General features: G+C 32.4%; 1 protein-coding gene across 1 annotated transcript; it reads left to right on the top strand.

Annotated features, from left to right (window-relative positions):
• On the top strand, positions 3,660-7,194 carry LOC105176787. Its single transcript, XM_011099692.2, has 2 exons — positions 3,660-4,014; positions 6,253-7,194. The coding sequence occupies exons 1-2, from the start codon at positions 3,918-3,920 to the stop codon at positions 6,918-6,920; spliced, it is 765 nt and encodes a 254-aa protein (XP_011097994.1). The 5' UTR covers positions 3,660-3,917; the 3' UTR covers positions 6,921-7,194.

The following is a 13,067-nucleotide window of genomic DNA, read 5'->3' as shown; positions in this document are numbered from 1 at the left end:
GTATCCGACTGGTTTACCTGTCGAAGTGGGATGTTTAAGATCAGCTGTGCATCCTCCCCGTCAATCAACTGCTGCACCAACTCCGTTCTTCAACTTTTAGTTGTTGCATCAATTAATGTAGAGATCTTTTATCTCCAAATCTAACACCTGAGGAGCTGAAGTAACTTGAAATCCTGTCTGCCTTCGTAGCCAGTTATCTCTCCAAATACGGATTGAATTCCCGGATCTGATTTTCCAGCGGCATCCACTCACTGATAAATCTTGCATCCCTATAATACTACGCCAAGTTAGAGATGGCCTAGTAACCAATCCCGCCTCGAAATACGAGGTTCAAGAAAAATACTTACCCTTAAGCACTCGGGTAAGTACACTGTCCGGGCTCATTACTAATTGCCACCCTTGCTTGGTTAGCATCGCAAGATTGAATGCCCTTAGGAGAGTAGAGTGTAATTATCCCTTTCGTTTATTTGATATTATTAATCAAAATATGATTGTTGTAATGTTATTTATTAGATATTGATATTCAACATGAATAAATGTAATCGATTTATATAAATTAATAATAATTTATTGCTCTTATTTCGAAAAAAAAAAAAAATGATGTCTGTTGTGAGTATTTGGCAGCCAAGTTTTTCAAATAATTATATACTAATTTTTTAATATAAAAATATCTAGTAGCCCTTCAAATTCACGACAATTTTATATTTATGTCGTGGATCGTATATGCTTCAGGATACATTGTATGTGTAGACAATTCTGTTGAATGATTTTTGTCAAAATTGGAATGTGAATAGCATATTGTTTTATTTCAATATATTCAATTTTCAAATAATTTTTTTTTATTTTCTTATAAAAGAATTTATTGCGTAGGGAGTGTTATTAATGTAATGGATAACTGCAAGAAATGAAAGTCAACTTGGCTAAGTTGATTTTTATTTTGAGTGAATACGTTATAAACTTTAATTATCAAATAGGAATAATTGTAAGTAGATTCTCTCAAAATATAAAATTATATTTTTTTCTAAATTCTTTTTAAAAATTATACTTACATCCCACTGAAAAATTCTTAGTTTACACCTGACCTCCTTCTTTTAGTGTTTGGATGAAAAATGCTGATATCAACAAAAGAAATTATATAAATTTTTAATTTTATCCTTCATTTAACCATTTTGCGTATATTTTTATACTTATAAGAGATAAATGTAATATTTATATATAGAGTGAGGTTAACGTATTTTTCCGTATTAACTTAAGATAAATTATATCGACACCTGTTAAAATTGGATCAAAATGAATAAACACCCCTTGTATTCTTTTGCCTTGAATAGGGGTTGTAGTTGTGTTAGAATTATAACCTCAAGAACTGTGTATAAACGAGAGAGAAAATTTGTGTATTTTTTAATTTAATCTCATGGGACGTCAATATAATTTATCTATTAATTTATATATATGGCGTGATAAAGTTATTTTCTTTTTTCTTTGAAGTTGTAGGAACATGATTAAATTAATATCTCAATATTCAATCAATACACCAATATTTGATCAATTAATCAATTTCAACTAAACATAATTAAATAAATTACAATAAAATCTTATAAAATGAGATAAATCTCACATATCTGATATGACTCGAACTAATTCATTTAACCTCAATTTTAATCGTTAGACTAAAACATATTAATTGCAACAAAGTTAAAGACAGCTTCCTGAGCGCTTCAAAATACAGGGGGTTTATGTTACGCGTAATATGAGTGGAAACCTATTGTTCAAATCCGACCCACTTAGTTTTTGGTTGGGTTTAACATTTTTTAATAGGAAAAAATGTAAGCAACCCCCTTATAATATTGCAAATGAGCAAATTACCCCCTTATGAAAAAATAAATAGCGATTTACCTCCCTATATTTTTTAAAATACAACAATTTACCCCCTATGATTTTTAAAATGGAGCAATTTACCTCCCTATATAAGGAGGTATTGCTCCATTTTAAAAACCATAGAGGGGTAAATTGCTATATTTTTTTCATAGGGGGGTAATATGCTTATTTTCAATATCACAGGAAGGTAAATTGCTATTCACCCTTTTTTAATATGGATCTAATATGATTTTGTTTAAATAAATTATGGATCCTATGTGGATTCTAATGGGTCTTAAATGAGTTTTTCATATTTAACTTTCTACTAGTTTATCAAAAGTCATTTTAGTAATATAATAAAGTTGATAAAAGATATTAGTATAAATTATAATCATGAGTTCATTATGGTTCTCTATGAGTTGGTGGATTTTAAGTGGGTTGATGATGTGTTCTCTATGGGTTGGCGATGGGTTTTTAAGTGGGTTGATGATGTGTTCTCTATGGGTTGGCAATGGATTTTTAAGTGGATAGGTAAAGAGTCCTATATGAGTTAGTGATGGATCATAAATGGATCTAACCATATGATTTAATTAATTAAACTTATTGTTGATCAAGTTGACTACATATAACTACTTCGATACGTTCTAATTTTTTTTCATACTTTTTGTTAGAAATAAATTACCAAACATATTAAGCATGTTTTAGTTTAACTTAATAAAATTAGGCGGCACCATCAATCTTATATGGGTTGATTATGGGTCTTGCAAGTGTCGAACCTATTATTTATTTATTTAAATTTATTATTGTTTTTTGGTCTCAATCGACCTCACTGTGCTTTCGACCTAATATTTTTTGACCCCACATTTCTAACTTAGGCATTAGAGGGCCATCACCAAGGGCTACTCGGCTAGTCTTACGTTTGCTTTGTTCTCAGGATCCACTAACAGCTAGCTCGAAAGAAGGATCTAGCGACCCGACTTGGGACCCAGTTCTGTGATCCAATCCGAATTTTGCGCGACCTACATCACAGTGAGAGATGACCTTGATATGATTTCTAATCAACGAGAAAATATTGAGGACTAGAGCAGCGGCGTGTATTTGGAGGCCCGAAGTGAAGAGATGCACGGTCAATCAAATAATGAACCCAAAGAAATGGACAAGTCCACGGAAACTGAAGCAGAGGTAGAAACAGGTCAAAAAATAGGAAATAATGATGAGAATTTCAAAGGAAAATCCAGCATGGAACACAAAGATGCCAAAGAAAATGAGCAAAAGTTTGAGACGGATGATCACCGGCGAAGCCATCAAGAGGGGAAGAGCGCGGGAAAAAGAGAATAGCTGTAGAAAGAGCAATCCGAGAAGCTCGTGAGAGGGCATTTGTTGAAGCTCGAGAAAGGGCAGAAAGAGCTGCTGTGGAGAGGGCAGCAGTTGAGGATCGACAAAGGGTTATGGCAGAGGCAAGGGAGAAGCTTGAGAAGGCCTCCGTAGAGACTAAACAGTTGGCATTGTCTCTAGATATCCACTGAAGCCAAGCTTAGAGCAGAACGTGCTGCAGTAGAAAGAGCTACGGCAGAGGCCCGTGAACGTGCTCTAGAAAATGCAATGTCTCAAAAAACTTCCCATCTACTCCGTCAGACATTAATTAATGGCATAGTGTAATTTTGTTGAAGTTCAAGTGCCATTCAACCAAGTTGGGATTCAAAATTGGGCACATGGGCCAAAAAAAATAAAAATAGATTATATGGTAGGATTCACTTATTGATAATACTTGATGCCTCACAAGATTGATCAATGGAGGCGAATAGAGGCCGGTAGCGGGCCAAGCATCACAGTTGCGGGCCGGCAATTTTGGTAATAAACACCTAACTAGTACATATTAGCATTGATATCCAATTTTGTAGGGGAAAGTAAACATAGCCTAAAAATAAATAAATAGACCCAAAGAAAGCCAATTCCTTCTCACGCAACTTGATTCGAATATCCAGAGCAATCGTCACTTTCTTCCCTTTGGTGAGACTGAAGGAAACTCAGACACAGACTAGAAGGCAAGAAATTGGACAACAATGGTGGGAGTGTTGTCCAACAAGATTCAAAGAGATGAGCTGAAGCCCGGCGATCATATCTATTCTTGGAGGCACGCCTATCTTTACGCTCACCATGGTCGGTTCACTCTCTCTCTAGAATGAATGTGTATCCAATTTCAGTTTCGTTTTCTTAAATCATTTCTGATTAATTTATTCCGTGCTTGGGAACGCTTTTGCTCAATTGCGTTGCGTGATCAGTTAAATCACTTGGGTGTTTGTAAATTTTGTTTATGTGCATTGTATGTCATTCTTAAGTAAGGAATTTGGGGACGGGAAGATGAACAGGATTTCAGGGGGGAGTATTTTGCGGTTGAGTTCGATTAACAGGAGAACAATTTAACATTTGAGCAATTGATTATTATGTGAACTTAGATACACTGAAATCAGACAATTCAGCCAAATGTTGTAGGGGTCTTCAATTTATTGTTTGAGTTCCTAGATTTCTTCCGTATGCAAGTAAATGAAATTATTATCTGAACTCTGGTACACTGATGGCCTTCATCAATTGATTACTGAATACTGCTAGGTAGGGATTTCGAGACCTGAACGCATGACATTTGTTTCATGGACAAGGATTTTACTGAGAGGCAGAAATGTCCAAAACTGTCATTCTAGAGACTCCTATTAGGTTTTCCACTTCCAGATTTTCTACACTCAGAATCACAAGTTTGTTTCAGCCCTCTTTGTCTTCCAGGTTTCATATTAGTGAAAAAATATGTAGATGTTTGTTTATACCAATATACAGTACCAAGTATGTCATAAAGTAGAAGATTTGCCAGTTTATGTTTCTTTATCAGAAAAAAGTGAATCTTGTGGATCACACCTGGATCCACCGCTGGTTTGAGAATATACTAATGACTTGATGGACCCTAATTTTCATGCTAAACCTTCAGATGGTTCTTTCTTTCACAAACCAACACCTTCAAATGATTGTTCAATCAATGCTGGACATTGCTTATGTTCCAAAAGCACAGCTTTTTAGTCACTATCTTGTTGGTTTGTTAATGCTTGCCTTGATGTCAAAGGCCACTTTTATGCCATGGTTTCCCTTGTTCTCATCAGTTTGATCCTGAATTTGATATGTATTCAAATGCTGAATAGGCTTCTATTCAATAGGAGGAGAAATCTCGTTATTAATCCCGTGCCAGAGTGGGAGATCAGGTTTGGGATGGATTGAGGTGGGTGGGATGGGCCTAATGAGGCAACAAACTATTGTAGCTTCTTTACTGGGAAAAGGAGTACTTCAGCTTGTTCTGATATTGCGTAGAGAATCCTGCATACAGCAAGAGAGCTTCTTCACTAGCTTATCAGCATATGGGGCATTTCAGATTCTTCAACCTCATTTACACTGATAAATACAGTTCTGTCTGAATCGCGTATAATCATGTCTTTCATTATGCGTTAATCACTTATAGATTGGTTGTCACTTTGTTGGACATTTCATGATGTGCTTCACCTGTTATCAGTTTTCAAAATAAAGCTGCAGATGCTTAACAATTCACACCATAGGATATATGCCATAATCTGGTGTTTATTGTCAAATTGATTACAAATAGAGCCTAGAAAATATATTAATGTGTATATTTCATATCTGGTATATCATTTCTTCTTTAGAATTTATTAATGTGTGTTCACTCTTGATATATTTTTACTATAAATTGGTAGGAATTCAAGATGGCTAAGACATATGCATAGAATTGATACTTTCAGCTTGGGAAATAATATTTTGTACATGTTGTTTGGTAAATATTATGAAATTGGTTTAAGCCCAAAGAATGGAACCAATAGAATAACTCAAAATACTAAACATAATCTATGTTATGCACAAAGGGAATGTCAAAGTTAACCTTTGGCCATAGAAAACTCAGTTAAATCCTCAATAGAATGTCACATATTTTATTTGCAGGCAGTTTTCTTTGATCTTTTAGTTCTTTACTTGTCTCAGTTTTGTTTCTCTTCTGGATCTTCTATGAGAATGAGAAGAAGATAGGAATAGGATCATACTGGAGCACAGTAGTTAATGGCGCACGGCAAATTTTTTCCAGGAATTCACACTCTTGGAGTGTTTATGCAGGTCCAACTGGTGTCTTTCTATGGCCATGCTTCCTTACTAGTTATTGAAGTAACTGTAAAAGAACAATAATGGATGATTGGATTGTCTATTGTTAATGGATGCCTTTGTTTAAACCTTTCCTTGTGTTCTATGCTGTGATTTTTCAGTTTTAATATTCATACAGAATAATGTGAACTTTTGGCTTTTCTACCGCACGGCTAACTTCACTAACTTGCTTAACTTTGCTCCATTAAACATCAGGAATATATGTTGGGGATGGGAGCGTGATCCATTTCACTCGTGGGGCAGGGCAGGAGATCGGGACAGGGACAGTGTTGGACAGATTCATTTTCAGCTCATCCCCATCTAGTCCTTCAGGTTCCCCCTGCCCTAGATGCGGTGACCAATCAATGGCTGAAGGCGTCATCTCTTCTTGCCTTGAATGCTTCCTTTCTGGTGGAGACCTATATCTGTTTCAGTATAATGTCTCACCAGCCACTTTCCTCGCTAAAGCTCGAGGTGGGACGTGTACCCTTGCAAAGTCTGATCCACCAGAAGATGTCCTCTACCGCGCCGAATATCTCCTTGAAAACGGTTTTGGAGGCTACAACATCTTCAAGAACAACTGCGAGGATTTTGCAATCTATTGCAAAACCGGTCTACTCATCTTCACGACTGTCAGTGTGGGACGGAGTGGTCAAGCAGCATCATTTCTAGCTGCTGCTAGTGCCATCGTATCATCACCACTTCGCTTCCTGACGACGGGCTTTGCTGGTCTGACAGCAGTGGGATGTGGTGTTTATTGTATTAGTCGTGTTGTCTCTGATATTGGAGTACGACGTGATGTCATTAAAATCCCTGTAGAGAGGCTCGTTTCGCGCTCCCGATTGGATGAGGATGCAGCAGCACAGATCCCCAAGGAAGAATAGTCCCCTGTCATCGTACCAAACTTACACAAAATCCCAGGTAGGTTCCTCCCCTAATTTTTTCTGAATCATGTGTGCTCATTTAAGTTTTAACTGTACACCAGTCTTGTTGCTTGCCGAGGGAATCTTATTATTATGGGATGAACTGTAAACTATGATTGTAAATATAGTTGTTATACCCTCGAACTGATTTACGGTCATTTGGCCTTTGTATTTGATACTTCTAGTTTCTGCTTGAGATTTTAATTCCACAGCAAAGTCGCTGAAATTACAGTTATACCCTTCTCAAAAATTCATTATTTACATCGGACCCCTTTCCATTAGGTTTGAATTTGATGTTACGAAAAAAAATAACAAAATTTTTTAATTTTATCCCTCGTTTAACATTCCCATGTAATAGTTTTGTTCTTATAAGGAGGAAAATATAATAATGGTAAGCTCACTCCAGTACAAAAATATAAATGAGAACGTTAAATGAGGGATAAAATTAAAAATTTATGTAAATATATGAATTATTATTGAGTTTCAAAAGTTAAGTTTGAATATGATTTTATTATTGATTTAATCGAGCTCAAGCGAGCTTTACTTAAGTCAAACATGAGTTGAGCTTGAGTAATTTGCTATGTTTAAATATATTTTATTATTTTTACACTAATGAAATCGAGCTTGATCCGAGCTCAAAGGTTTACCGAACATAAATTGTGTTCGAATTTCATTTATTAAGTTTAATAAATCGAGTTTAAGCAAACTTCTATCGATCGATTTCAATCGAATAATTTGAATATTTTTTCCCTAGCTGTAAAGTCTTATATATTGTTATGATCTTAATTGCAACGTAAGTGATTTGAATCTCACATCAACATTATGCAGTATATGATTTTAAGTTTAAACTCTACCACTTGAATAGATAACATTTGATGTAGAATTCTCCCCAAAGTTTTAGGAATGTCAATGGGTAGGGCAAGTCTTATCGAGGCCCACAAAAAAAAGGAAAAAAAGAGCTGGTCCAATGCATAGTGTACCAGACTTAATAAGAAAATATATATCGAGTCCAAATTGGGTCTCTACTCACTAATACAAACGGTCATATATGCCCAATCTATACCTAAAAAAAATAAGATTTTATATTTTTTTCCAAATTAAATTTGATTATTATCAATCAGTATATCCAAGTTCAAATGAACAAAATTTCAAACACTTAATATGTCGTAAAATTATTTATCATGCATATTGGTTAATCAATAAATAATTGAATAATTAATTGTGTTAGCTTATGTTTTTAGACAACTGATAGGCAATAATGTTTGGTTGAAGTGATAAAATTGAAGCTTAAATTGTATAATATTTAGTTGCATTGCATTTAAATATGTAGATTTAATATTTTCACATTAGATTAATTTTTAAATAATATAATAAATTCTATATTCTTAAATTGAAAAAAGGAAGTCGTTTAAACTTTTTCTAAAATATTTGAGAATTTATAAATTTTTTTCTAAAAAAGAATTTATAAATTTCAAATATAAGCTCTTTTAATTAAGGAATTTTCGACTTATTAGTATCTTACGAGCTCAATCATCTTATTTTATTCAAATACTTTAAAACCTATTTCTTAAACAAGATATGACATCTGATGCGCTCTAAGAACGTGGTATAAAAAGTATAAATTTTGTAATATTGGTTAATAGCAATTTACCCTCCTGCAATATTGAAAATGAGCACATTACCCCCCTATGAAAAAAATATAGCAATTTACCCTCCTATACTTTTTAAAATGAAGCAATTTACCTCCTTATACAGGGAGGGAGGTAAATTTCTTCATTTTTAAAAATCATAGGGAGGTAAATTGTTGTATTATAAAAAATATAAGAAGATAAATCACTTTTATTTTTCATAAGAGGACAATTTACTCATTTGTAATATCAAAAGAATTACTTGCATTTTTCCCTTCTTTTAAATAAACTTTTAAGTCAGAGATAACTTGTTGGATGAACAACTTGACAGTCTAATTATCAAAATATGTGAGTGTGATATTTTGGTTTTATTCTAAGTTTAAAAAAAAGACAGTAGCAAGAGGATGAGAGGCCACAGATAAGTTCCTTATCCAATTTGTCCATAACAGATACGTAAACTCATGAAACTTTAAATTTTAGTCAATTATGTAGAAAAGTCTTAAATTAGCTTAATTTAATCCCAAGTTGTTGGTTAAGAAAAAGGATAATTACGACAAGATTTCCATTAACAGTACAGATGAGTTTACAACGAAAAGTACGTTCAACGCTCAGTTTTTTTTTTTTTTTTAAGAGAATTGATTACAATTTCGTAGTGAATTTTGGTTGTTAATAATTAATACACTAATTATCGATAATTATATTATAATTGATCAATAATTACTATTAAAATATATCAATATCTACAAATTGATGGAATTCGAATCCATGTGAACTCAACTTTATCAACCAAACTGCGCTTCATTGGTTAAAAATGTCCGTTTCACTACTTCACTTTTTAAAATATTTTATCCTAAAAAGTGATTTGAATTATAAAATGTGATAGATGTTAAAATTGATTACTAGCTAGTTTCACCAACCATTTAATAATTGAATCATATATATACATGAAGACATATAATTAATAATTGAAGTATGGGTGAATAACAATTTATTCCCTGCGATATTTAAAATGAGCAAATTACCCCCTTATAAAAAAATTATAGCAATTTACCCCCCTGTATTTTTTAAAATGAAGCAATTTACCTCCTTATATAGGGAGGTAAATTGCTTCATTTTAAAAATCATAGGGGGGGTAAATTGCTTCATTTTAAAAATCATAGGGGGGTAAATTGTTGTATTTTAAAAAATATAGGAAGGTAAATCACTATTTATTTTTTCATAAGGGGGTAGTTTACTCATTTGTGATATCTCAAGGAAGTTGCTTGGATTTTTCTCATTGAAGTATATTGGGGCAGCGTGGACTTTCAGGAAGAGTTCGAGAACAATAAGGTGAACCAGGTGGCGAACCCGCTGCATCCTCTACCGTGTACCGCGGGTGATCTTCCTCTGTCGGCATGCACAAGAGGAAGATGGTAAGTAGATTACAGTTTTTTAAAGATTTATCATTATTTTATACATATTATGGTAAAATGTTTTATTCTTCATGGTCGCCCGCCCAAGCAGATGGAACTATTCGCCAGATGCTACAAGAAGAAGGCGAACGGCGTAGGAGCGGCCCGAGGGCAGCTAAGGTGGCGGTAAGTACCTTAGTAATTTTTAAGATGATTTTGGGATAAAGTTTTAATAATTTTGTTTGTTTTGCAAAAGACGTTCCAAAAGCTGTGGAGGGTCATCAGCCTCAGCCCACGGCCGAGGACCACAGTACCCTGGCTGAATCGGAGGCTTCAGTGGCAACAACTGACCAGCAGCTGTGGCTAGCTGTAGTTGGGGGTAAGAACAAGGACTGTATATTCGGCCTTGAATATGAGGTCCACATCTCCAGCTGGACCTACACATCACCATCGCCACCCCCACCTACACCGCCACCGTCACAATCAAACTCAGCCATGGAGGATCGCATCGAGCGGTTGGAGACGATGATGGTCAACATGATGGGCATGATAAGAGATGTGAGCCAGCTTCTCGACTGTCACGAAGCATAGCCTCCGATAGATCCCCTTTTGCCGATCGACGACGAAATGGACGATGCTAATGAGGAGGGTTTAGATTAAGTTTTAATTTTTTTTCAATTTTGAAATTAAATAATATTTTATATTAAAATAATATTTTTTCTAACTATTCATAATATTTATTACATTCCATTATCTCATATTTATTCAATCAATTGAATTCATAAATATAATTAATTAAGATTTTATTAATTAATTTAATTATTTATTGTAATTCATTAAAATATATAAATTAAATTATTTATTAAAATTTATTACATTACTTAAATTATTTTTTAAAATTTATTATATATATAAATTAAATAATTTATAAAAATTTTATTACAAAATAAAAAATTAAGAATTGTTTTAGTAATTGTAATAAAAATATTATAAATCTAAACAAAAAATCATTTCTAATAACAATGCTAAAATAGTTCTAAACACTTATTCCTAAATAAGATTAACTGTTTCGAATACCAATACAAAAATACTTCTAAACACGTGTTCCTGAGTAAGGTTGACCATTTCTAAAGCAGTTACAGGAGATTGTTCCAACAAAAACCTGACCGTGCTTAATACTATTTCTAAAATTGACCACCAAATAATTCCAATGTCCGTTCCTAAATGTATCTCCAATAAAAATAAAATAGTTTCAAAATTCAGGCATGAGTATTACAAAGATCACTCTAAAAATAACCCGAAATTAATTACATATGACCGTTCTAAATGTTATCCAATGCGTTCCAATTAATATATATATATATATATATATATATTCAAATATAGTATTAGGAATGGTCACCATCAATGTGTTATGGCGACCATGCTAAATTGGAACGGTCCTTCACCAACCATTCCTAAATACTAGTAACGTCTCTACAGTGATGGTTTGTTAACCGTTCCAAAATTTGGTCCAAAATAATTTCTTCAATTTTGAACGATACCAAATGACAAAAAAAATCATTCCTAAATTGGTAGTGTTTTAGCCTATCTTACTATAAAAAGATATTTACTTTATAGTATATACTTTATAGAGGAAGTGATTTAATTGATTATCAATTTTCTTTTAACCTCTTTTACTCTTAAAATATTTGTTTATATGACAATTCCTTGAGTTGATTTTTTGTTTTTAAACTTATTTTTACAAACAAGTACTCCAACTAATTCTTATTTACAAGTGCTAAAAAATTTCTGAATACACTGAATCCTTTCAATTTTCATAAATCATTTTAATCATTTCGTGTTATATCATAAAAGGGTGTTTTTTATCTTTTAAATATAATATAATATGATGTGATGAACATAGTATTTAAAAGAAATTAATATGGGTAAATATGAATGTGAAATATAATTAATAGAAGTAAAGATGAACAATGTGAAAAGTAATTAGTCGGAATTAATAAATATATAATTTTATATTTTTCTCCTTAGACATAATACATTATAGGGTTAATTCCGTCTAATAAAAAATAAAAATTGAATTAAATACATTCATATTTTTATAAATATATAGATAGATATAGATATAAATATAAATATAGATAGATAATGCCATAATTACTTAAATTATATACTAAATAAATTCCCGTTCCTACTTTACACCCGCATCGAGTATGTCTGTCTCTTAATATTTATTACATTTGACTAATATTATTAAGTGAAATCTTTACTTTTTATAATTCAAAATACTTATATTAATTTATTATCTTAAACATATATATTTAATAATTCAATTTATATAAATATTTTATTTTAATTTATTTTTATATAAAATGCGTGACACTTATTAATATTACCTAATAATAAACAAAAAAGAATCTTACCACACTTTGTAACTAACGATATCATTTGAACACCAAACTCCAAAATGAGATGGAAGTCTGTGACAGGAGAGACAGAAATAGATGGTGGGTACAATTCACTGTTGAAAAGACGGCTAAGACTCAAACACAGTGACAAACTGACAGTGACAAGTTAAAGATAGAGACATCTTTCTTATCTTTTAGGGACGTGCATACAGTTTTACCAAATCAAATTCTACCCCTATTTCGATTTATCGAAATTTTTGAATTTTATGTTGGGATAAATAGTAATTTATTCTCTTGTGATATTGAAAATGAGTATATTATCTCCCCTTATAAAAAAATATAGCAATTTATTTCCTTATACTTTTTAAAATGAAGCAATTTATCTCCTTATATAGGCAGATAAATTGCTTCATTTTAAAAATCATAGAGGGATAAATTATTGTATTTTAAATCGCTATTTATTTTTTCATAAGAGGATAATTTGCTCATTTGTGATATCACAAGAATATTACTTGTATTTTTTCCTTTATATTGGTGTATTGAATATTTTTTATTCGATAAAGTATCGAAAATATTTTGGTTTGGTGCGGTAAGTTATAGAAATTATCGAATTTTTTTTAACACAAATGTAAATGTAAAAACTTATAGAACAAATGACCCGATACATGAAATCGAATCCAA

The sequence above is a fragment of the Sesamum indicum genome, linkage group LG14 (genome assembly GCF_000512975.1).
Source record: "Sesamum indicum cultivar Zhongzhi No. 13 linkage group LG14, S_indicum_v1.0, whole genome shotgun sequence".
NCBI classification, from domain to species: Eukaryota; Viridiplantae; Streptophyta; class Magnoliopsida; order Lamiales; family Pedaliaceae; genus Sesamum; species Sesamum indicum.
This window is presented reverse-complemented; position numbering and strand designations above follow the sequence as displayed.

Coding starts and splice junctions, on each gene's coding strand:
- LOC105176787 (XM_011099692.2), top strand. CDS start 3,918: ATGGTGGGAGTGTTGTCCAACAAGATTCAAAGAGATGAGCTGAAGCCC. Junction 4,015..6,252: donor CTATCTTTACGCTCACCATG/GTCGGTTCACTC, acceptor ATTAAACATCAG/GAATATATGTTGGGGATGGG.